Raw genomic sequence first — 27385 nt, 5'->3', positions numbered from 1 at the left:
TGGCTGCGAATCTTGTGCAGTCGCCTTAATTACCCACAATTAACCCTTTTCTGTAAATATTTTATAAATAGTCCTTATTTATATTATTTTAAGACCCAAAACATGTTCTTAACCCCTTAAGGACAATGGGCGCTCCCTAAACCCATTGAAAACAATGCATTTTGAGCCCGTACATGTACGGGCTTTGTCATTAAGGGGTTAAAGCTTCTTCACTACTAGCCGCTCAAAAAAAGAAATAAATAAATAAATAAAGGTCCTGTCTATAAAGTGATGTTTGACTCTTTTAGGTCCCCCAGAGAACAAAAGCCTGTAGGTGCCGACTGTTCCTCCGCTACTTGATTCAGCTGGGATTCTGATGGCTGATTGCTTGTGTGAAATATATTTTTCTACAATAAATATATTTCAATTCAGAGTATATAATATAACCCGATATATCCCTGTATATTCCTCATATTATATATTTTATATTCTCCGGCAGTATATCGAATCCCGTATCTTCCTCATATTATATACTCTCCATCCATATAACTAATCCCGTCCTTATAACCCGTTATATCCGGTATATTCCTCATATTATATATTATATACTCTCCGGCCGTATAACTAATCCCGTCCTTATAACCCGTTATATCCCTGTATATTCCTCATCATATATATTATATACTCTCCCCCGTATAACTTAATCCTGTCCTTATAACCCGTTATATCCTGTATATTCCTCATATTATATATTATATACTCTCCGGCCCGTATAACTAATCCCGTCCTTATAACCCGTTATATCCCTGTATATTCCTCATATATTATATACTCTCCGGCCGTATAACTAATCCCGTCCTTATAACCCGTTATATCCCTGTATATTCCTCATATTATATATATTATGTACTCTCCCCCCGTATAACTAATTCCGTCCTTATAACCCGTTATACCCCTGTATATTCCTCATATTATATATTATATGCTCTCCGGCCGTATAACTAATCCCGTCCTTATAACCCGTTATATCCCTGTATATTCCTCATATTATATATTATATACTCTCCAGCCGTATGACTAATCCCTTCCCTACAACCCGTTATATCCCTGTATATTCCTCATATTATATATTATATACTCTCCCCCGTATAACTAATTCCGTCCTTATAACCCGTTATACCCCTGTATATTCCTCATATTATATATTATATACTCTCCCCCCGTATAACTAATTCCGTCCTTATAACCCGTTATATCCCTGTATATTCCTCATATTATATATTATATACTCTCCGGCCAAATAACTAATCCCGTCCTTATAACCCGTTATATCCGTGTATATTCCTCATATTCTATATTATATACTCTCCCCCCGTATAACTTAATCCTGTCCTTATAACCCGTTATATCCTGTATATTCCTCATATTATATATTATATACTCTCCGGCCCGTATAACTAATTCCGTCCTTATAACCCGTTATATCCCTGTATATTTCTCATATTATATATTATATACTCTCCGGCCATATAACTAATCCCGTCCTTATAACCCGTTATATCCCTGTATATTCCTCATATTCTATATTATATACTCTCCCCCCGTATAACTAATCCCGTCCTTATAACCCGTTATATCCTGTATATTCCTCATATTCTATATTATATACTCTCCCCCCGTATAACTAATCCCGTCCTTATAACCCGTTATATCCCTGTATATTCCTCATATATACAATTTATAATTTGGTGGACGTAATGAAAACATCAGAAATGCTCTTCTGCTGAAATGTACAGCGCTACAGAATATGACAGCCATATATAAAACATAGATAAATAATAAATGTAAAAAATATTGTCACTAAAGAGTTCATTCCTACTAAAATTAATGTCTGCAGTTATAGAATTCCGCCAAAAGCAATTTCATTCTGGGAGAGTCTCTTTAAATGTATATCGTCAGCTTTTAGTGAAATGTGGGTTCGTTCATAATCATGAAATAAAAATACACACAAAGGGAATTTCATTTGAAAAGTTATATTTCAAGTTACAGCAATTCTTTTCTTCCCATAAAACAAACCGACCCAAAATAACCAACGCGAGATTATTTTCAGGATGATACAAAAACTTTAATACTTTTATACAGACTGCAGGTTCTTCTCTGCTGTCAAATTCAATGCGTTCAGTTGTGCTGGCTGAGAATCATAGGCGTTATAGGTCCGTCGATACCCCAGCTTTTTATGTGTGTCTATGAAACAGATTCATTTTGATGCAGTGTATTATCAGGTCGCTAGACCTGAGGGTTAAAGCCTCCATTTCTATGGTAACCAACTATAACTTCCTGCTTGTGTCACGTGACAATTAAGCATTCCCTGAACAATTATAAATGAAGCACCGTTTTGAATGGGAATAGCCTGGGATTCTGTATTTATGGAAGTGTTGAATAAAGCAGGGCAGGTGGGACAGCACCTTTAATATACTCTCTGGCAGAGACCGCAGGCGGTTAGACGGTGGGAGGTAGCGTGTATCCCCTTCTTGGGATAAAGTCATCTAAACACTGTTTTAGAGTGTTTGAGACTGCTGTATGGAATGTAAACCTATACATTGTGCTGGTAAGTGTACAGATCAACAGAAATGCAAACCTGTTTGCCCTGTGCCACGTGATGACATCATCTCACAATGAGTTAACACATCGGTTCTTTTCCAGATAGACACGACACTACGTACCTTCAAGACATTTCATTCATATAATATATATATATAAAAAGATTTAAACATTTTATGCATATGTAGCTTTTTGATAAGATCACCTGTGTTAAAGCAGAGATGTAATTCAGTGGAACTGCAACCTTAATTAAAAAATAAACTAATACAACCAAATAACAGGTAATATGGAACAATCAGCTTTTTTTGTAAATCCCTCTTCTATTAAGTATGAATAAAGGAATAAGTACATGTGAATTGGAAGATTAAGGTAATTCACACTGGTGTCTGGAAGTGCCGATGAGGGCCGCCTTGAGAAGTGTTAACAGTTTACAGTAAGAGATCCCTCCAAAACTTTAAGGGGATCCCCTAAACTGTCTGCTGTACAAGGAAATGTATAGATCAAAAAGAAAAAAAACCAATCATACCATGTACATATATATATAGCTATACCTTTGTCATACCAGCATCCGTCCCTGTATGCAAATTTGAATCACTCTATTTGCATATTGTGCAAATCATGACTCTCCAGACAGGTTAGCTGATAATAAAGCACTCTGCGGACTTCATCCAGTGCCTCTCATCCACTTCAATAATCTATACATCTGCTGACATTCCGTCACTTGCTCTTTTGGTCTTTTAATGCTGCTGTTATATGGAGATGTAAAATGCCTGAATAGGGCGGTTTATATAATAACAAAACTATCGCCTTAAGCGAAAACAAGAATGCTATTGGATGCAAATAAACCAAAAACATATTAAACCTGTGCGTAAGCAGGAGGTAGCGGTTAACATACAGCGCTCAGTCTAATGCCATCTAGTGGCCAAAGAATAGAATGATGCAAATGAAGGTGCTAAAGGGGCACTCCAGCCGTCATGTGCACTTTAATGCTTATGATAGCTGAGAGCTCCCTTTACATTTATGGGGGGGTCACTACTGCAAATGTATGGGGGGATTCCGTGTACATTCGCCCCGTCCTCCTGCTCTGTCCTGTGAAGGGATATATTTACCGCCAGGCAGCTCTCTGGATCGGCAAACACAACGAGCAGGGATCTGATCAGACCCTTATGTGCATGCGTGGAAAGCGCTCCCATTGATCTCAATGTTAGGGCTTCCCTGCCACCGATTGGCTGCTACAAGCATTATTTAGCGGATGAAATTCTGCTTTAACATTTTTCTAACCTGATTTAATATTTTTTTTTTTTGTCTGAATTACTGACAAGACGCAGAAGCCGCGTGCTGATGAATGTAAACAATCGCTAGGCGATGGCTTTCACTTAACAAATGTTCCTCAGATTCAGATTTAGCCAGGAACAAAAAAAAAAAACCCTTAACCTTAACACAGAGATTAAAAACAAATTCTTATTATCTTACATTGCGCAGCAACTTAATAATTTAAAACACTAAAACCAACATATAAAACCTTTGGAGCGCAGACGGGGAAGCGGAGGCCATGTGTATGGCGCACTCCTCCCCGGCACTCAAAGGGTTAAAAAAAAAGGCGAGTAATAACTATTTTTAATACTTGCTAAATAAATATCTATGGTATTTTAAACACACTCAGTTTTTTTTCTCATAATTCTTGCTCGTTTGGTAGTTTTAGCAGATAAAGCCTCTTGTACGCTGCCGTTCCCTGGATCATGGAGGGTTGAATGACTACTCCTTATGGCAGGGATGTCCAACCTGCGGCCCTCCAGCTGCTGCAGGACTACATCTCCCATAATGCTCTTTCAGCTAAGAGGCTGGCAGAGGAGTATGGGAGATGTAGTCCTGCAGCAGCTGGAGGGCCGCAGGTTGTACGCCCCGCCTTATGGCCCGGCTGGGGCTAATCACGCATAGGGGGCAGACCCAGACTAAATATACTAGGCATGGGGTGAGTTTTAAAACACAAGTCCACCCAACTGGAGATCAAAATACGCCCCCCCCCCCGGGGCTCGTTAATCGCGTCAGATTCCTGGAGCCTCCGGGTCAAACCGATGACATCTATAGGGACGCTCTGTTCTTCTCAGTGAGTTACTCAACTCTATGGTCTCTCTCTATGGTGCTGAAGGAGACGTTAAGCTCCATGATGAAGGATGTAGCAGCGCAGAAGGCGTTTTATCCCCTGAACCGTAACAGCAAGAAGCGTCAGAAAAAGTAAATGTCTGAGAGATCTTAGGAGTAACAAAAAATACCGACTGCTCCTCCGTAAGAGCTTCACCCCGAGCAGCAGTGCGGACGTTAAAACTAGAATACATTTTTCTAAATGATCTGCGGATGTCCAATAAAACATTTTTTTTGTCTTTTCACATATATAAACTATGACATAAATATATATATTTTAAAAATTCTTGAATTTTGAAGCTTTTTTAAAAAAATAAGCCAAATGGTGTTTTACGAGCCCCGTGCAGTGCGGGGTAGGAATGGCGGGATTGTCGATGGTCTGCGTCAGTCTCTCTCTCTCATGGCGTCGCGCGGAAGATGCGAGGAATTACGTCGAAGTGCACTTAGTGGTCATGCGCGATCCCCACGTCTAGTTAGGAGTCGCGGGATGAACAGTCACGGAAATGTTCCTTCTTGCGTTAGTGACGTGCCGCTGCTGGGCGAGGAAAGATCTCCCCCCGGATCCCGGCACAGAATCCTTTCCTCCTCTGCCAGCTAAGCGGGACTCCATGGCGAGTTTTTGGTGCTCGATGCTCTGCAAGAACAACATATTTTATCTTCAGTCCTTAAAGGGACCCCCAAAAAAGCAATTTATATGCAAAAAAAACAAACCACTTTTATTTGGAGGAAGCTGCAGCCCCCCCACTTCCTCTGCAGCCCGTGAATGCTTGCCAGTAATTGGTTACTTAAAGCAGCCAATCAGTAGCAGGAGATTTAGTACTAAGCGGCACACAGAAGCACCGCATGGTGAAGTCTGCTCTCCTACAAACGATCTCGTTAGTAAATGCACCTCTTAGACGAGACGTTGTGAATTATGAGCGTTTAGTAGAGTAGGTGGAACAGCCCCTTTAACACCGAATCGCCCCCTTTTGCCCGGGCGCGGGGTGCGGGAGATCCGTATGAACTGAGAGGTCGTAGAGTTGATGTTTATCTTCTATGTCGTCTTACCTTATTGTACCAGGCGGTGACTATTAACTTCTCCTCGTATTCCCGCAGCTTTGCTTGTTGACACTCGCTCTGAACACGGATTGTAAAAAAAAATCATTGTCATGCGAGATAACAAAAGGAAAAAGGCAGATATGTGTTTATAGGGACGTGGCAGGTGCACAGTGCTCCTTCGATACAGTGAAGTAAGACTGCAGAGGGGTTCATTGGAGAGGGCTGGGAGGTATATGATTTCAGTATCACTAGATCCATTTAAAATGTTTTTTTTTGTTATTGCCGTGACGCTACGTGGTTATGAATAATATCTTTACCTCCAAACGGGATATCTTCTGGTCTTTTTCAGTGAGCTGCTTTCTTAGTTGCATTATCTCAGCCGAGGCCGGGTTCAATTTAGGATCCAACGTCTTAATGACCTGAGGAAAGAACGTGCAAATAAATCAATGCACAGAAAGGAGCAAGAACCGGCATTCCGAACGACGGCCTCGATGGGGCAAAAGTGGAGATTTAGGAGATTCTGCACGCCTCAAGGTCCTATAAAACCCGAGCTCTACGTTCAGCGAGGTTCACAGAGGTTCTATACGGAATGAGGTTCTATACGGAATGAGGTTCTATACGGAATGAGGTTCTATACGGAATGAGGTTCTATACGGAATGAGGTTCTATACGGAATGAGGTTCTATACGGAATGAGGTTCTATGAAGAGACAGATTCTACATAGAATGAGGTTCTACGGGGAGTGAAGTTAAATGTGGAATGAGGTTCTATGAGGAGTTAAGTCCTATATGTAGAGATGTTCTATGAAGAAACAGGTTCTGTATTGAGTGTGGTCCAATCAGGACCCACGTTCTATATGAAGTGAGGTTCTGTGAAGAGACCAGTTCTGTATGGAGTGAGGTTCTGTATGGAGTGAGGTTCTGTATGGAGTGAGGTTCTGTGAAGAGTATGGAGTGAGGTTCTGTATGGAGTGAGGTTCTGTATGAAGTGGGGTTCTGCAAAGAGTATGGAGTGAGGTTCTGTATGGAGTGAGGTTCTGTGAAGAGTATGGAGTGGGGTTCTGTATGGAGTGGGGTTCTGTGAAGAGACCGGTTCTATACTGAGTGCGGTCCAATGAGGAGACAGGTTCTGTAAGTATTGAGGTTCTGTGATGAGACAGGTTCTGTACGAAGCGAGGTTGTATTGATGTTTTAGACAGGTACGAGAGACTCACATTCCGTGCTTTCTCCAGGTAAATCTTATAGCGTTCCTCCATGGCTTTCATGTCCTCGTCTTTCTTCCGCAGGGCTGTCTCGAGTTCCTCCACCTTTTGAGCTTTCAGGAAGAACGTTATCTCTTATTACTCATTAGCACCAAACGTTACAAATAAAAAATAAGCAAAAACATTTTATTTGTTTTTAGTTAAATGTCTTACGTAGAAACCTGAATATCAGCTGGAAGAGTTCCGGGCTACTTACTGTCCTGATTCACGTCCGGCTGCAGGTCATCCAGAAGTTCCTTTTTGGTCTCTATCGCGTCATGAACTTCCTTAAGTTTTTCCCTATGAAGAACATAGACCGTTAGCCGGCATTTCCCAAGAATAATAGACTCCTTATTACGGTACTGCAGGACGATTACTTACATTTGGGCTTCAATCTTCTTCTTGAGCATGTTGGACTGAAACAGATAAAACCAGATTTAGCCAGAAGTAAATCATCGATATATCTGAATATGAAAATAATACACATTAAGGTACAAATCACAGCAGAGTTGAATATAACCTTTTTTTTTTTCTTCTTCTAATCGTGAAATGAAGGTCTCTTAAAGGGACCGTTTTCTCTCCCCCGCAACTTCATCAGCACTTTAATATGTATTCTATAAAAATAAAAAATCCCTTAACTTAGGGAGAAGCTGCAGAGCTACAGATACCCTCTTCCGCTGTGATCTGATGATTTTGCCACTGCCTGCTTTAAGCAGCCAATCAGTGACAAGGGAGTGCTTCCATGCATGTCCATGGTGGTCTCTATAGACCCCCTTCTGTAAGCAAGGAGAGGCAAAGCAGCAAATACATATAGGCGGTTCTACAGAATCCCGCCATGCATTTGCAAAAGGGGCATAATGAAGATTAAAGAACCCCCCGCTATCACATGCTTCAAACTGCATATGATGGATGGAGCGTCCCTTTAAATGAACTAGTTTGTTCTGCCCCAAATACCCCCTTTTCCAAGAATCCTTCGCCTGAGGTTTCAAAGAAACATTCGTTTGAATCACATACATGGAATAAATTAACAGAAATAATTGTGCAATCCAGATGCCAGCAGCGAGGCGAGGATTTGGAGAGGTTACAGACCCGCTATAAACGTTAACGCTCCGTGTGGATACTCACTCCGGCGCCCTCGGATTCTCCTTCGCTCTGCAAAGTCTTCTGCAGGTCGGCGATCTGAAGCTGCAGCTCCTCGATGCGGTTCAGGTTCAATCTGATTGATCGGAAGAAGCGAGCGTTATCCCTGAGAGCATTCACGCTGCGCACACTCCGTGCGCTCTAACCGACTTCAACTACAAGCATTTTATAATACCAACGTTCAAAAATGTGCAATATCTGTCGTCAGGTGATAATATCTGCGTTAACATTTAACTGATTAGTGGCCATTACAATTACAATAGGTATTATTCTATAAATCAACACGGACCACCCAGAAAGGTTGCTACAGTGGAAAGAATTTCAAACTTTGTACCAGAATTTATACAGTTTTGTGTTTTTTTCTTTGTAATAAATATTTCTGGAGACGATATCTTAATATCGGTAAAGCGTTAATAGGGCGTAACGCCGACTCCCGGCTCACCTGTTCTCCGTTTCCAGCTCGCTCGTCTTACGCTGCTTTTCTTCCAGCTGAACCTGCAAATCCGCGATCCGCTCGTTTTCCGAGCCATCCTGCTGCACCCGGAGCATTTTATTTTCATGCTGGAGTCTTATAAACATCTCTCTGCGGGAAGAAGTGAAAGATAAACGTAAAAATGAAGTCTGATTGAAAATACTGGGCAAAAAACCCACTATTTAATTATTTTTTATCACCATGGGGGGCAAACCTCAGTATCTTTCCTATGATCAGTATAATGCCCGAAACGCAGGGGCAGATTTAATACATGCCATTTAATATACCACTAACCCCTAAAGTTCCTGTTCCCTGGTCTAAACCTGAGCTAAGCTTCCGACCCAAACTAACTTGGACGCTTTAAATAAATAATGAAACAATATTAAACAGGACAAGGCTGCAACCCCCCCCCCCGGGACTCTAATAGCCGACACGCGACCAGGAGATCTCCTCTAAAATAAGGCATATCGATGAGCCGAAAATAGTTATTTACCGATATTCTACGGGTAAAAGTTCCGCAGCGAGATTGTCCGTATTTTTCACACCGGATTCACCTAATACAACGAAGACAAAACGTGATTAATACCTGTAGTGGAGAATAAATCCGTGAACTGGATGTTACCAGTAAACCCAACCCTTGTCTAGACTAGAAGACAACGATCGAATGGCTCAGGATGGAAGAGGTAAGGAATCTATTAACGGAACAAAAGCCGTCTACAGAAAAAAGACCCGACGCGAGTGCTGTGAGTAGCTTGGATCCCCAGTTTCCAGCGGGATGAAGTGGGGTCTCCTACCTGAGTGATTAAGTTGGTCCTGTTGCATTAAGGAACATCTCAGCTCCTCGTTGGTCTCTTTCAAGGCATCGCGCTGTACTATAATTCTCTAAAAAAGTATGAAAAAAAAGCAAATGGGAGATCTTGGGTGGGTTGTCAACAAAAATATCACCGTTTCCCACCCAAGATCATTTTGAGATCTTTTAAGCAGGTTTTTATGTTTTTTTTGTCAGCTCCGTGGAGTGCCTGGTTCCAAACAGACCACGGAATTTCTTACGGCGGTTTGGGGAAAGGCTTTGGCCTCGGGCACCCGGACGTTACCTCTTTCTCCTTCTGTAAAGCCTCTTGCTTCTCTTCGAATCGCTTCAGCTCATAGGCCAGGTTATCGGCTCGCTTGGATTCCTGGGAAAGCTTGCTATGAAGATCTTGAACCTTAGGAGATGTCAGAAAAGACAGAGGAGATCAGAATATAGATCCAAACGCGAGCTAAAAAAACTTTATGCAGAAGCAGCAGCTCGGGATAGAGAACACGGGCAAAATATTGGTAGAGATGTTTCCCAAAGCGACACCACTTGCCACCAACTCACATTCTAAAGTTGCCTCTATCGCCTCCTCTTGGGCCAGCTGGATGGGGTGAGGAAGGTAAGAGAAGCTGCTTGGGAGGCTTATTTCCCCCTGGCTGTTCAGTGAAGGCATCAGTTTCTCCATGATGGCTATAGCGCGTCTTCTGGCTCATTTGTTGGAGCTGCGCATGCACAGGCACAATGTATTCTTCCCTACCAGCAGGGTTCAGGATTGATCCCTTCTGGGTCATATTTGGACCAACCGAACACTAGCCTGTCAGAGTCAATCTCAATAGGGAGTAGCCACGTGGTTCTGCAGAGGGTTTCACACGGAAATGTTCTGCAGAGCCACTCAAGGCCCCCGGACACCTGGCTCCCGGCACGGATCCTTACCTGCCTCTTGTACGTTTCCAGCTGTGCCCGAGCAGCGTTTGCCTTCTTTAGCTCGTCTTCCAGGCTCACTGTGTTGTGCATGTACATCAGATTGGTGTCCTCCAGCGATTTCACTTGCCGGCGTAAGTCGTTGAGATCCTCCAGTTTCTTCCGGTACGAGTCCAGGGTGGACTCCAGTTTCGCTGCCTTATCGGCAGCAGCTCTACGGGAAGAGCGGCAAAAATATCACCAGTATTACCTGTCTGCTTAATGGTCTCAGAGCAAGCAGTGGCATTTTAGGACGCTCGTTGTAACGTCTTCGGGCTTTATTCATCAAAAGCAGGAGTTTCCTATCGATTTTCCACTCACCTGCATCAATGTGCATTACGAAAGGCCAACCTCAGCACGCTTCTCCAACAAAAAGGCCCAAGCTGGCCCTTCGTAAAGTAGGTACACCTGACTTCAACAATATCTAATGCTAACCAAGTTCTTGCCGCTAAGGAAGCTCATTGAAACTGCAACTACTCAACAAGCTACGAGCCGATTGGGTGGTTGCAAACCAACTTAACCTACCGGCTTTTCCGAGAGGGTGCATGCACCGCTAACAAAAGGGACCCTCTAGCCTTATTTTAATGTATATTGGAGTCACATGTTGCTGCATATATTCAGTTTTTACTCATCTATCTCATTTCTTCCCCCAGCCTACATCCAATGAAGCTGGAAGAGCACCTACAGAAATCTAAACGCTGATCGGCCGCCAATCACACGTATGCTAGGTGTATGCTGTCCATGCGCGTTGAGCGCTCATATTCTTCTAGAATGTTCCTGTGCTGCCTTTGCAATGCAGAAGAGCTGACTATTAATCTGCACACAAGGAGCCGTCCAATACCTTAAAATATCTATTTCGTCTTTCAGCGCTCTTGATTCTTCTGCGAGACTCGCCAGCTCGTCGTTTCTGTTTTGTGTCTCAATCAGCTGTTTTTCGAGCTCCTCGCAGTGAGCGCGGTAATCATCTTTCGCGGCTTCGAGTCTGCGACAAAAGGAAAAAAACTGGATTTTTATTTCTCACGTAAGGAAGAGAAATATACCGGTGCTTACCAATACAGAGTGCAAGGAGGTCGGATTTGGGGCAGAATTGCTCTACGGCAGAGACTAGCGACAATGTGAAAAAGAGCAAAAAAAGGAATAAAATAATAATACATTAATAATAATAAATAATAAATAGGAATAAAACAAATGACATTTCGGACCTGGGAGGGAGATCAAGGATAGGACAAACCCCTGAATATATATATATATAGATAGATAGATAGATAGATAGATAGATAGATAGATAGATAGATAGATAGATAGATAGATAGATAGATAGATAGATAGATAGATAGATAGATAGATAGATAGATAGATATATACACTGTATATATATATATATATATTAAGACCTCTAAATTGTAAGCTTGTTTGAGCTGGGGTTTATGTAAGTCAAATTGTTATGTTATATGTTACTTGTTATGTTCTGTTTACCCATTGTACAGCGCTGTGGAATATGATGGCGCTATATAAATCATTCAATAAAAATAATCCCGAGCTCCGATACCAAATCAAGGAACAACTGAAGGAACAGCGTCGGGGCGCTCAGATCTGATGCCCGTTAAAGGGTCGGGTACCTGAAATTCTCCTCTTGTATCTGTTCCAGCTGCATCTGCATCTGAAAGCACTTCTTTGCCACCACCGTGCTGGGTTCATCAAAGTTATCCAACTGGTTTATTTTTTCGTTCTGAAGCTCGTTTTCTGCCAACAGGCTGTTCCGCTCGTCCTGGAGAGCCGCCACCTACGCAGCAATTAGATGGTTAATTTATGGTAACAGTACAGGAAACATAAACCCCAAACTGACCGGATCCTAAATGTCTTAAGAATCCCTGTTTTGTATATGAAGAAGTCAAAGTTATTTGGAATTTTTCACTTGGAATATTTAGGAAAAATAATCACTTTCTGGGTACAATAAAAGAATATCATTATTAATAATAGTATATTATTTCAACAATCAAATGAAGTCCAATCAGCAACTTTCTGTCAGAACACTGATCCCATGGTTGCCACTTGGAGGATTGTGGGAGTTGTAGTCGAGTGGCATATGGAACGCTACCTCTTACTGACATGACACTACCTTGCAAGGCGGCCTGGTGTGTTGGTGCACAGCATGGAAGAAGGTATTTACCTGAAGCAGAATCTGCAGCACTGCAGCTGCCTTGGTCTAAGGATTCTTGTGATTGATTGGCTGCTTGAAACAGTCAATCAGTGACAGGAAAGAGATCTCATTGAAATCAATGGGAGAGCTTTCTGTGCGCTGTGAGAGATACGGACCGTAGGGGCTTCTGGGGAAGGCTGGGCCAAGATGCCATGTTGCTTTAGAAACTCAATTTTGTCTTCATGTGTCCCAACTTCTGTTGCAATGGGTAATCGAGATAGTTGGAACCAGGTTTTGCTCTAAATTCTTAATAATCTGGCAAATGCTTTTAAACTTTTGAGTTAATTGGTTCTCTACTAAAAACAGACGTTTCTTATCACTCCTGTGTGACGTTAAATAATCTCTTTTTTTAGCTATTGGTTAGGAGGCACGCTCGAATATGTAACATGCAGAGAAAAATAAGTTACTCATAGCGAAATCACTAATTGGCTAAATATCTGGGTTGATCCATGTCTGATTTCTCCCTGTGCATTCGTAATAAACTCACCTATTATTTCATCGTGGCTTGAATTCTTAAAGCTTCAGCAGCCTGCACACAGGGGTCTGAAGAGACCCCCGTCAGCAGCATTCTCTCGACTATCATATGATGGCTGGAGCGTCCTATTAACACCATCGGTACAGATTTCCCCTTATTTTGTGTCATTCTGTTCTTTGGCCACTAGATGGCATTAGACTGAACACTATTTATTCTGCAGAATCACCCCTCCCCCAAATTTAAAGGGACCTCTTATCTATCACATGCATTATACAACGGCAGGTGTGTCCCTTTAAAATCATATTAAATACCTGAAATACCTGAAATGCTTTAGAAAAGACTGTTTTCAATGCCTATTGTAAAGCTTTCAAAACATGGAATTTCCCCTATAAATATTAATTATATAACAAGGTTCTCCCTTCTATAATAATATTTCAGCACTTCAGGAACCTCTGTTATATAAGTCACAGACTTTAATTCCATTTACAAAATAATATATAATTATGAAATAGGACGTAACGTGCGTCTGCACAGAAAATAGTGAATAACGTTAATGGATTATTCAGTCGAAAGGTTTTAGGTGATAACAGCGAGCGAGGGGCAGCCAGATCCTGTTTGAACTGAACGCGCATGTAGGTTGCATAAGATCTGTTTGGTGAGATAAATCGGCCACGGAGAGAACGTGTCACATTACAGAGGGCGCAGAAAGGGTGCCACAGCGCTAGTGTCAAAATCGGGGCTATTCATAACAATATAAATCACTTTTTTTTGGCCAATTAAAAATAGATATATAGGAATTCTACCTGCTCCGGGATGGTCCTTGACACTCGTACGCTGGTAGAATTAATAAAATGTATAAATGCTGAATCGTGTCAGCCTGCGTAGAAGCTAAATTTGAGGGTAACTCATAAAGAAGGGGTAGTGGGGGAGGGGTCAGAGAATTAAATGTTTGTCGAGTCTCTCTCGGCCCCCCCACGAGATGTTGGGAGTAAGTCAGACAGGTTGAGCAACACACTGGCGAGTGACCCCAGCGGACCGGCTGAGAAGGGGTTAACTGGTTAATACAGTGAGGGGATTAAAACATGCATGGGATCGGCATCCGGCTCCCGAATCTAAGACGAGACCAACGGCTGGGGCGGGCAAAAACCCGGAGAGATCCCAGGTATGACCTACATCTCAGACCAGCCAAGGATCATGGGACACGGGGGAGACACACGTTAATGTTTTTAAATATGACGGCCTTAGAGTGCATTAAAAGCAGTGAAAGCCAACGTGATCAGAGACAGACGCCAACTTGTTAACTTTGATGCGGTTACTGGTTGCGTTTTACATCATACCATAACCTACCTTACTGGTGCAGCATCACCGATGGCCGAGACCTTATGAGTAAATTGGTGAAGAATTATTTCAGATTTAAAAGAAGTCTCAGCGTAGACTTTGAAGTTCATCTTCTTCGAGGCTTGGGTGATGTCTCTGCTTTTTTTTTTTCTATAAGAGACTGTCAAGATACCTACAGAGGGCTTAATATTTCCTATGGCCGGGACCCGGTGGGGATGCTGCCCAGGCCAAGAAGAAGATGAACTTCTGAAGGTTCCATCGTGGAAACAATGTTTCTTTGGCAAAATCAGGACTGCCCCGCACAAAGCAAGACAGTTGGGAGACATGTACCCCTCTTACCAGTAAGGTAAGAGTGAACCTTAATTTATGTCCTCATAGGAGTTCCCTTTAACGTCCAAATTCATATATATATATATATTCCCTTAAGGCTAGCATTTTGGTATATTTATTGTAAAAGTATCAGCACAGAGCCGCTCATGGGGTTATAAACCGGGGGGCGAGTTTCAGGGGCCTGATAAATCCGGACGTGTCCCACTTCAAGGGCAGCAAATACAAACCGATTGATCTAAACGTGGGAGCAAGGCTACAGCTATTGGCACACGCGATCTTAATGTCTGATTAAAATTACTCATTAACTAGCAGGCATGATTCCAGGGCCACGATGTGTTTGACTTTTAAAATATAAACAGTAGGGAATTTATAGACCGTATATATATATATATATATATATATATATCTACTCCATTGTTCAAAGTTTGGGGTCACCTAGACATTTCGTTGTTTTTGAAAGAAGAGCTATTTTTTTCCACTAAAATACTGGACATATACTGAATTAGAAATCCAGCGCAGTCGGGGTTAATGTTGTAAATGACTATTGTAGCTGGAAAGGGCTGATTTTTAATGGAATCTCTTCATAGGCGTACAGAGGCCCTTTATCACTCCCATCACTCCTGTGTCCCAGTGGCCCTTTATATTATATATTTATGAAAAGTATATAATATCACATCATTGATATTATACCATATTTTACTTATATGCTGTGTAAGGAAACATTTGCCTGAAATGTTTCATTAGGATGCATTCTAGCTCAAATATCTGATCACTGAAACAATTTACCGATTATTCTCATAAATGTAAGAATAAATTAGAAGACTTATTTTATTTACCCAATTCACATACACATTATTGGGGCTTTTAGGGCTGTAGAACCCTGCGATACCCTCATACCCAGCAAACATTCTGACCTCCTAGAAAAGAGGGGCATCAGGGGAGGCAATTGGCTGGGGGAGGAGGGCACAGGGATTCGTGCACTAAAGAGGGACTAGCTTAACTAAGCAGGGACACTTGGGAGGTACGTTTCACAGGCGTTATATATGGAACTAAATATTCATATTTAAAATCGATCATACATTCTGAATGTTTGAGAGGCGGCTGGCACTGGTGATGGCACCGAGCGCACTTTGATTCCATTGGGTCAATTAAAAAGGTAGCACAAGCCAACGGCAGATAAGAATAGGATGCGGCCGCTTTGATGGCGTCTTTATAAATCCCCGGGGTAGTAGAAGTATTATTATTAATCACTCATCTACAGACACCAGATAAGCCAGAAGGCTTGTTTTTCCCTCAGAAATCTCATGGTGCTGCCACAACCACAAGGGATTCTGGGTAGGCGCATGCAAATAAGGTCAACAATAATCACCTTTTGCCTCTATAGCCACTTTATACATCTTTATACTTTATACACTTTATAACACCCCCCCCCCCCGATAGATCTTTCTCAATAGATCTTCTGTTCTTACCTGTAAATCTAGTTCTTGGCATCGGAGTTTTAGCTCTTCTTTCTCTGCCTGCGCTTCCTGAAGAAGTTCATGGGTTCTTTTCAGCTAAAATACATAAAAAAGCAAACTTATTACAGCCGTGAATTCAATAAAGAAAAGTTTCTATCATTATACCCTCTCGGTGATTCTGTGTTTTGTTTTTTTAAATTTTTGCAGGATTTTTTGGATTAGATTTTTTTCATTGTATTTTTCCAGAAATCGGGGAAAAGGTCCGGATTCTGTTACGTTAGATAAATTGTATCATTTCTTGATCTCATTTTTTTTCTTCTGTTGCAGTCTATGTGAGAGTAGCTATCAGGGGCAAAATGTATCTAAGGTAATAGAATCCAGCCACAACTATCCCCGGATTGAAATAATATACCCCCCCCCCGCTGTCTAGGGGTTACCTGTACATTCCATACAATGTGGCACAATAATTATACGAGTTCTCTCGCCCCCTAAAAAAAGACAACAGAAGAATGTAAATTAAAGTACTCTGGGAGTAACCCATACCCTCTGTGAGTACTTTAATAAGCATTCTTTAAAAAGGAAACAATAAAGCATTTTCCATGGAAGATGCAGCCCTGCTGCAGAAGCTGTCCTCCTCCTCCAAGGTCTGACAATTCTAGTCACTGATAGGTTGCAAGAAGCAGCCAATCAGTGGCAGGAAAGTGCTCTTATTGAAACCAATAGGAGCACTTACCCCCCCCCCATCTCCTGCGCAGCATTTAGCTGGGGTGGATGGAAAGGGGCAAATGCATATAGTGGGGTCTGCAGCATCCCCCTATTCTGTAGGGGCAAAAGTTACAAATATTTAGCCCTCGGAGACCCCCCCACTTTGTATGAAAGTGCCATAAGGCTAGATCGTAAGCTCACTGGCCGGGGGGAATATGTTATCACCTAATACATAAAAGATAAAGAATATTGATAATAATAACTGTAATTTAACCTTTCCATTCCCTGCTATTATTATATTATTATTATATAATAATATAATATAAAACACATTAACACGCCTCTCCCTGTTTGTCAACCAAGGGGTAGAACAAAGCGCCTTACACGAGCGTAGCGTTTCATTAGATGAGTTATGGAGGCATCGCCGTGTTTTACTTTTTGCCAACAGCTTCACCCGATACGATAAAAAGGACTAATAATCGCTGTAACTGACACCAAGTAACCGGGTATGATGAGCCCCGCATGTTGTTACCGTGACTGATGTGTATATTTGGGAAGGTGAAGTGGATTAACTCTGGGTGTGGGAGAGACAGGGAGAGGTGGTAATATAAACATCACAGGAGTGACATCATGCACGCATTTCTGAGGACTAAGCAGATTCATGAACTAGTATGATGAAAATGATACGGACACTCCAGCCATCATATGCACTTTAATGCAAACGGTAGCTGGGGGGTCCCTTTAAATTATGATGGCCTCCCCCTTAGAGATGCATGGGGGGATTCTCACGGACATTCAGCTCCAGCACTGGCTCGGTGATGCTAGCTATACATTACATACAAGACTTCAGACAGTTTAACCGGTTATTCAGATATTTTTTTTTTTTTTTTACAGAAATAGTATCGTTTTAAACAAAACTGTCTATTTTTAAAAGGACAGCAAAACTTTATAATACAAAAAAAGTAAGAGAAAGTATAGTTGAGGGTTAAAAATAACCCTGACCGGGGGTGGGGGGTATCTGTGATGTAACACACCTTTTCCAAACAAATTTCACAGCTTATCTTTTTTCAAGGAAAAAAAAAAAAAAACATCTTTGCAGAAAGCGCTTTTCCATACTTCACTGGTTAAGGGTGAGCGTCTGTCCGACGTGGCATGAAAAGGGTTAACGTGACATTAGAGTGTGTACCTGGTGTTCCAGATCCCCAGATAAGTCCAGAGACGGGGAGTCCACGGTGTCTTTACTCATCAGCTGTAAAACACATTCCAGAAAGCTATATAAATATTACGTTCCAAGGCGTAATTAAATCCGTTTCGCGGAGGTTTATGGAGCGTCAGCTTCTCCCGCAGCAGCTTCCCTTACATGTCGGTGCGTTATCTGCACAGGACACGCGACGTATCTTACAGGCATATTAGGAAGCTGAGATGTAGAGCTTGTTGGGGAATAAATTATTAGTATTATATTATTTATTGATGTGTTTAGCATCTATGGACACAGTAGATTTAATATCATTTGTTCGCTACACTGCTGTATACCACAATTAATTGAAGGTCCAGGCCCCCTTTACAAGGAAACTGCCTACAATTTTTTGATACTAGTATCAGATGAAAGTTTTTTATTGTTTTTTATAAGTAAATTATTGTATGTTTTGCCCCATAATATAATGTTTTCAGGCAGCTGCATATCAGCCATTTGTATGAGTTCTCACTCTGTTATCTGACCCCCGATCTACTAAACACCCCGACTCCTTATCTAGTGCCTCTGGGGTATAATAGAATGGCTCAGCTTTAATCACCCAACAGGACACTCTTGACAAATGAAAGTCTATGGAGGAACGGACTTCATTAGCATCGGCTCAGTGTGGTGTCACCCAAAATATCACATGACTGACAGCAACGGCGGCTGCAGGTCTGCAGATAAAAGGGAGTTTATTGGGACAAAATTAGCTAAATACCAACTTACACTACCGTTCAAAAGTTGGGGGAAATTTTCCTTTTTTTTTTTTTTTAAAGAAAAACAAAATCTGTCCATTAAAATAACATGAAATGGGTCTGTAAATGACTTATTGTAGCTGGAAACAGCTGATTTTAATAGAATCTCTTCATATGCGTACAGAGGCCCTTTATCACTCCCATCACTCCTGTGTTCCAATGGCCCTTTATCACTCCCATCACTCCTGTGTTCCAATGGCTCTTTATCACTCCCATCACTCCTGTGTCCCAATGGCCCTTTATCACTCCCATCACTCCTGTGTCCCAATGGCCCTTTATCACTCCCATCACTCCTGCGTTCCAATGGCCCTTTATCACTCCCATCACTCCTGTGTCCCAATGGCCCTTTATCACTCCCATCACTCCTGCGTTCCAATGGCCCTTTTATCACTCCCATCACTCCTGCGTTCCAATGGCCCTTTATCACTCCCATCACTCCTGTGTTCCAATGGCACGTTGTGTTCGTTGATCCAAGTTTTGTTCTATTACAAATGCGCGCTCTGAGTGACAGACATGTGTGCAATCAGACTCTGCCCTAAGGTTGATTTTTGCATATAAAGTTTGGTATGATGTCACCATATTACATCATACATATTAAACTTTGTACTGTTCCTGTTAACAGCACAGAATATTTGGGTTGAGTAAGAAAAAAGGGAGTGTGTGGGATAAGAGATAAATCACGGGAACAAGGGTTCAAAAAATTCAGACCAGCCAACTATACGTAAACCGACGAGAGGCGGAATATCTGCGCGGCTTATCTCCTAAACGGCGTTAAGATAATGCTTACCTCCTGAATAGCGGTCATTACGACGTGCTGCACCGACTCCTCCAGCGTCATTATTGTCTGAATGTGCTCTGTAATACAATAATGTGGTTCATATTAGAACAAGAGCCACGTAATAAAGACGCTTAACTTTAAGTTAAAAAGGAAAAGTTATCCCGGTTCAACCGTTAAGGACAGAAATGAGGTTTTACAAGAAGCAGAATCTGCTGGCAAATCAAGCTGACCCCGTCTAGTTGCCCGTTTCTCCGGCTATAAAGACTCAAACCTTAATCAGTCGTTGGTCTCGCCTTAGATTCAGGAGCCGTATGTCTATCCTGCGCATGTTTAATACCCTCCCTGTAGTAGTCCGACTGCCAGTGTGAGTGACGCTCGACCTCCCAAGCTCTGCCCCTGGCGTCACGTTTCACCGGGGGTAGAGGTTAGGGGGTATAGGTACGTTCATACATGAGGTTGTAATTCCACTTGTAGATATTTTTTTTGACTTGCGGAGGGGGGTAAGACGCCATTATCCAGAACACGGGTTACCTTGTTTCTTTTCGCAGTTAATAGCGCAGCCTAGAACGAGCTGGAGCAGGCGTCCCATCTCTGTAGGATCTGAACGCTCTGCTATTTGATTCAGATCGGGAAGCAGATATTCCGAAATGTTCTGATCTAGAAACTGAGGAATTAAAAAAAAAACAAGACAGTTCACTTACTGGTTTAATGACTTTATGTTGATGTAAGAATTCTACACGGAATGTTCTAAGATCTACTGATAAGCGCGTTTCTATCCGACAATAACTTTATGTGCAACCCAATCTTTTAAGAACTCAATTAGTATAAAAAAAAGCCAAAAGCAATACATGGAAGTAAAAAATATGGCCATTGTAGACGTGATCTCAAAGATACAAGAGTAAACATGGAGTGGACTCATACACACCGGGGCACACATACACTTACATTCATGAGCACACACTCATTCACACGCACACCATAATACACAGATAAACTCCAACTGCATATCGCGCCGATCTGAAGGTTACAGACACGAGCACATAAAGCCTGGATGATGCAATGACATACAACATGCGTGTAAACCGAGCTGTGACACGGGAATAGAGGAGCCGCCGTATGACTCGAGATCCTGTATATATAAAAAGACACGATTACAAGATACACGACAGATTTACTCTTACCTCGCGGTAATAATCGACGATTCCCTGCAAAATCTTCTTCAGGTTATTGATCTGAACAAAACAAGGAAAAATATCTGATTTAATGTATGAATTTATTTTTTTGCTAATTCCTAATAAAGCATGACGTGTTATGGCGCAGATCTAGGGGTTTCTTTTTTTTGCCGTATATGCTTTCAGAAATGTGTGAGTTTGCGTAGAATTGACTATTTTCTGTATATTTGCCCGTTCAGTGTCTCCGACGTGCCGCGCCGCGTGCCACCTGGCCCGAGCTCTACCTGTAAAGGTTACGCAATACTCTCTGGCAGCGATCCCCGAAGCTGGACGGGAATTCTATTATTAAATCTGCTATCGCCTGGTGCTTGTTGTTGAGTCTATATATGTTTTGGGGAGAGATGACTTCATGGGGAGGAAAAATCATGCAGATCCTTGGAACAGGAAGTAAAGATGGCTGATCTCAAGATATAAGCATGAGGTTGGTTTCAAATACATATTAATTCCTTGACTCTGTAAGCACCATTATGTAGGGTTAAACAAAATTAATGTTGGGGGTAGAAATGACTAATTACGACCCGAAACCTGTCATTTCTGAACAAACTGTGCTTTTTTGTAGTTAAATTCTGAAAGACTTCATTCTGTGTGCCCCCAACTTCTGTGGGACTTTTGCTCCTATCACTCTCAACCACACAGGCACATTTTGACAGTCGGGCTACAACGCCCATCAAGACACAACTTTACTTCGCACGCGTTTATGCTGAGCGAGTGGAAAGCAGCAGCTTTTGTTCATCATGAGTAATAAAATAAAAATAATAAAATAAAATCTGCACACCTTTATCCTTTTATTGTCCTTAACGTCGTCTTTAATGCGGGTTAACCAGGTTTCATCAAACCACGCGCTGTCTCTGCGTCGGGACAAAAAGACCTCTTATTTAGTTTTCATTTTCATACATTTAGAATTTCCATCCACGGCTGGGTCCTTGTTGCCTAAATACTGAGCTTATGCGTGCTTAAGAGAATTTTTCTAAAAATCCTATTTTAGATATTTGGTGTAATATAGAAAATATTACTTTTAAAGGGACGCGTCTGCCGTTGTATACAATTGCATATGATAGCTGCGTGGTCCCTTTAAATCTTTGTGGTGTTGCTTTTTCAAACACATGGGGCAATTCTGCAGAATCCCCGCCATAGGCATTTTCCTCGCCCCCCCCTGTTGGGCCCTGTATATTATATACTTAGCACAATTCAGCTCCAGAGCTGTCTCAGAGAATGCTGTGTGGTCTATTAAGACCCCCATGTGCACATACAGAAAATGCTCTTATTGATTTCAATGGGAGCGCTTTCCTGCCACTGATTGATATATGATGCCATCCCAGGCTCCTCGTAAGTCACAGACATGATTATTTATTAAATGTAGATAGCGCCCTCATATGCTGTGGCTCTGTACAGCGGATGGGGGGGGGAATCTGATGTTGACTAATTGCAACAACGATATAGCACCTGTCGGTAACCCAAATCGACATTTGACTTACATTTCGTGGAGTATTTGTGCCATGGTGACGCCGCTGGAGAGGTCTTGGATATTCTTACAAGGAGCTGCCGTGTCGAATGTCTGCAGCTGTCACGGGAGAGGAAAGGGACACGTTAGACGCAAAGGTGAGACAGATCATACAGCGCGTGCCATTTACTATTCGCATGCCCCGCAAAAAGAGGATAATAGAAAGGCATTTTGGAACAGTTTGGAAAGTTATGTTTTGGAAGGTTATATATATATTTTTTTCTTTTATAAAAAAATTGATTGTGAATTACTATTTCTACAGTCTTTTAAAGGTTTAATCTATAGAATTCCATTCTAATTTAAATTTGATTCAAAGTTTGAATTGTTCCAAAATTTGAGTTTCGCAGGGCCCTAGAGAACGAAAATCTTCACTCTGTCGCCGTGAGTTTAAGCAGTTGTCCCTCGTTATCTAAATAGTGAGCATGACGATCAACGTATGTGTAAACTCCACGGCTTTTAAACACGGACCCGGCTCTTCGGAAAGGAAGGACCGCGAGGGGGAGACAAGTGACAAAAATGTCTTATTCAGAGTCACATGGATTGTGTCTGACAGCCTGACGCTCATCTATGATTCCACGATGCTCCGGCCTTCCAAACGTTCCTTCGCTTGCTTGGCTTTCATTGCCGACGTGTCGCTTTATTATAGGTCGCTAAACGTATCACGCGCTTTGGTGCTCACATACTTCGGCTGTTAGGGACATTTATTTGGCTTTGCAATTGACTATTTGGAGAAGACAACGTTCAATCGGTGGGAATGAGTGAGGCATCTCCAAACGCTACAACCTGTAGTACTCACCATCCTTCTAAACCCCAAACTCTACCCGTGTTGCGCCTTCCCTTGGTGAATGCCCCATGTCTTCTAATGGTGACTTCCCAAGAAGGGAAGTCCGCTGCTGAAGCTAACCTATACCCCCTCAAATGTTCAGGAGCCACAATTGGGACACCTGTGCTGGGCGGTGTGGCATAAGGCAGGGGCAACAATGGCGGTGATTGGAGCGGGAGGCATGGCCACCCACCCAGCTTATCCGAAGAGCCAACTCATGGCACTCAGCTTCAGAGCGTCGCAAGGTGGCCACATCAGATAAAAGCACTGACCTCCATGGATTTTACAGCTCCCTGTGCTGATCAGGGGAGAACAGCTACTAAAAATCAGCTGCGTGAAAACCGAGACAGTTGGGAGGTATGCTAACACAATTATAGTCATTTTAAAAGAGAAACACCCAATATTAACCCACAATAACTTCAGACATGGATGGCCTCATACACAGCTATTGTTCTTCAGAACCGGCCGATGATTAGCATTATATTAGACACGTCAACCTTTTAATGAGCAAAAGCCGCCTGCCGTAACATGCCAAACAGCCTCGTTTTCATCGGCTGCGTCAGGGAATGGGATTCCAGGATCGTCTATAACTATTGCGTAATGTCCTAAATTCACCAAAATGAAAGCGTGAGGAGGTAAAGCTATGAGAAATATTTCATGAATTTCATTTCACGTCGGAAGGACCCGGCGCGGTTACAGACGTCTCTTCCAAAATTCATTACTATTCCGATCCTGAACACACCCTGTTCAAACAGGATCTGCAGGTCGGGCGCTCGGATTAAACGCGTTCAAAGTCTTCAAACTTTATATAGACGTTAAAAAAAAACATTTACACACAACAGCATCACCTTCATGCATGTTAAACGAGCTGACCCTGAGGCTCTTTAAATATTAACCCTTTCATAGCCCATTGTGAAGATTCTATGTAGCCACTCGCCAAATGCGTTGCCCAAATGGCTCTTATGCTGGTCCTCGTCGGAACTTTTAACTTGTTGGAGTCACCTGCATTCAAGCAGGGATATCAACCTTAACTTACTGGAAACAAAATCACTAATTAGGAGCCTTCAACACCATCAGATCAATGAAGAGTATGAATGAGTTAGCCAATGACTGCGTGACCCTGAGATTTCCCCCGGGGAGCCTGCAATAGGGCAAAAAACCCTGAGACTTTCTGGGTTAATCCCTGAGAGTTCCCAGGTATGAACATGCCACGATCCAACATTTACAAGTCAGGATGGCCATAATAATGCCCCACGTTATTATTAAACAATACATTAAGTCAAGAGGGCCCTGCCGCTTCCTAAATAATATTATTACATAAAAAAATAGGTAAAAATTGTAATATATTGCACACAATATTTTAAAGCGTGTGTGTACACTAGCTATTGAGTTTAGAAATGTGTACATAACGTGTCATACTTAAAAATGCTAAATCTTCCTGATGACGGTTTTTATGATATAATGATGTCACATTCTCATAAATGAGTTATTTAAGCGCACAAAGTACTTCTAGGGTTTTCATCCCTGGGGTCCATCACAGCTTTGTCATTAATATTAGGAAGGACGGGATTATTAGCTGGCGGCTGGCGCGCAGAGCCTTTCATGTATGATTTATTTGTTATGAGGCTTTCCTCCCTTGCTGGGAGTAGGCGCCATTAAAGGATGATTCAATCAAGAGTGACTTGAATGTATACCGGTGGGGGGATCAAGTGAAAAGTGCAATTGATGAAAACAAAGGAATCATGGGGTACACTATAGTGATAGATGAGATGTTTAAAGGAATCTGTACCTCGCCTCTTCCATGGGGGGCCCTTAGACCAATAGGGGCCCTAAGCAGCTGCTTTATCTGCGTACATGGAAGCCCTACTCTTGAATGTATAGGGTATGAAGGTCCAACTTTCGTAAGAAAAACTAGATTGGCCCTTCAGACACCATATGGACCACAATTCAGCTGTTAGCGATTGACCCGCATTACTGATTTACTGTCATCCCATCTGAAGAAAAGACCTCTGAGGTCTCAGAAGCTTTTGTGAATCTATATCACCAATAGACAGTGACACCTTCCACTAAAGACCCATTATTTCCATGTATCTACCACCGTCCCAGTATCGGTCCAGTTTAGGATCGAACCCCGTGGTGATGAACTGGTTAATGTACAAAGAGGTGGAGTCAAGTGCCTTTTTACGCAAAAAATGTATATAATGAGTTGATATAATTTGATTAAAACAACAGAAATGTAAAAAAAAATACACATATATGGCATGATTAAGGACACAAGATTTGACATAATAAAACTGCAACTGTTAAAAAAATGTAGTTGTTATTTTATTATTAAAATTAAATTAAATTATAATTTAATAATTATAATAGAATTAAAATTATATATAAAAAGATTTTTAGCCTTACTTTTACTTTTGCAAAGAACTAACCTTTAACAAAAACATCAGATATAACGAGCATTCATATAAGACTTTTTTCAATGTCCGGAATAAGGGAAATATTGTAAGCGTTCTACGCCAGATTTATGGAAAGTACTTCTGTTTAAACTTTAATAAAAATTGCAAATGTTATTGTCTAAAAAATGAAACATATTTAACAAATATTATTATTATTTTTAATTCCTAGATCACATGGCAACATTTTTTTAAACATGGGAGATTATGTATAAAAATCTGGATGTGCATTCTTTTGGTCGCTATAGCAATAACACCGCTTTTTTTAAAAAAACTCAGTACCAGGGTCACCTTTGATCCATAAACACCGTAGTTCAGTTTGGCAAAATAACAAATTTTGTGCTTAAAATAAATGCCAAATACAAATAGAGATTACCAAGAATGGGATGTGTCAACAATATTTGGGAAGCACATTTTAACTGTTTTAGAGAGATTATAACTTATTCCTAATAATTTTATTATTATGATTATTTTTATTATTATTACTATTATTTACAGTGTCATGGAAAAAAATAAAAATAAAATTGTGGTAACATTAGTATATTGCTTTACAAAAAAGTTGGAATCCGTGCAATATTTTAAATATCTTAAAATGTCAATTGTATTTATTTTTTTTAGTTTGTGTTGCCCGGATAAAAATATGTATCTATGTTATGTTTATATATATATATATATTAATAATCAATTACATTTCTGAAGCTCTAGTGAACGGACTATTCATCTATTAAAAGATGTGACGTCAATAATGAATGAAACCAGAAAATGCATCTATTACGACCAAAAAAAGGGATGTTTACGGTTTCAAAAATATTTGTAAAGTTTCAAAAATGTATAATCTGAAAATTACCATCAGACTAAGAGTCAGCAGCGGCTTAGATGTAATGTAATTAAGAGGTTTTACTTTACTGAGAGAGTGGTAGATAAGTGGGACAGCCTCCCAGCAGAAGTGGTAGAGGGTGATACAGTGAGGGGATTTAAACATGCATGGGATAGACATATGGCTCCTGAATCTAAGACGAGACCAACGACTGATTAAGGTTTGAGTCTTTACAGCAGGAGAAACGGGGCGACTAGATGGACCCTTCTTTTTTTTTAAGGATGCTGAGAAGTGAAAAATTACAGGTAATTGTAAAATGTCCCCTAAAATTTAGCGTGGGAATTATACATGTTTTTTTTGTTTTTGTTTTTTTGCGGTTCCCTCCGATGAAACCGGCGCTTTAGTAAATACGGGGAAAACTCTAGTTAAATAAATAAATTAGTAAATAAACTGTCACGTAAAATACTCATATGTTCCCATTCTTTAAGACATTTAGAAAGAGGTACATATTACATGTGTATAAATAACATACATGTGCGTGTGATACCCAAGATTTTAGGCTTCCTCTTTTTAACTCCCCACTTTGGGACGTAAAGCCCTGCCCTTGGTGCTGATCCCGGCCCTATTACCCCATACAGGTGTCTCTATACATCCCAGGTTGCCCCCCGTGTGACGTCATCAGCAGCCCTCAGCTCCCCAGCCAGAACCCCGCTCACCCAGAGTATGAGGCTGTCGCACAGCTCGCTCTCCTTGCCGGCCATGTCTTCCTGGGGAATTGTCGATCTTCCTTTTCCGCCTCCTCCGTCAGCTCGGTCCCCTTGACCTTACCTGGGAACAAGGAAGGAGGGAGGTGACATAAGGAGCCCACACAATTCACGTCCTGGTTTTGACGTAAGGTCTCTTTTTCTCAAGGGGCTAC

At 41.4% G+C, this 27385-nt stretch overlaps 1 protein-coding gene across 1 annotated transcript; it reads right to left on the bottom strand.

Annotated features, from left to right (window-relative positions):
* Positions 1-4491: 4491 nt before the first annotated feature.
* On the bottom strand, positions 4492-27385 carry HOOK1 (hook microtubule tethering protein 1). Its single transcript, XM_053469539.1, has 22 exons — positions 27183-27385; positions 22348-22433; positions 21648-21720; positions 20822-20872; positions 20172-20304; positions 19650-19717; positions 18060-18122; positions 16181-16264; positions 11988-12151; positions 11210-11350; positions 10342-10543; positions 9707-9817; positions 9407-9494; positions 9106-9166; positions 8583-8723; positions 8126-8216; positions 7382-7416; positions 7218-7300; positions 6974-7074; positions 6078-6179; positions 5770-5838; positions 4492-5356 (listed from the first exon to the last, which is right to left on the bottom strand). Exons 1-22 carry the CDS (start codon positions 27225-27227, stop codon positions 5192-5194), a joined length of 2157 nt encoding a protein of 718 aa, XP_053325514.1. The 5' UTR covers positions 27228-27385; the 3' UTR covers positions 4492-5191.

This window comes from Spea bombifrons, chromosome 6 (genome assembly GCF_027358695.1).
Source record: "Spea bombifrons isolate aSpeBom1 chromosome 6, aSpeBom1.2.pri, whole genome shotgun sequence".
Classification (NCBI taxonomy): Eukaryota; Metazoa; Chordata; class Amphibia; order Anura; family Pelobatidae; genus Spea; species Spea bombifrons.
Note: the sequence above shows the minus strand (reverse complement) of the source record. Positions and strands in the feature narration are given on the sequence as shown.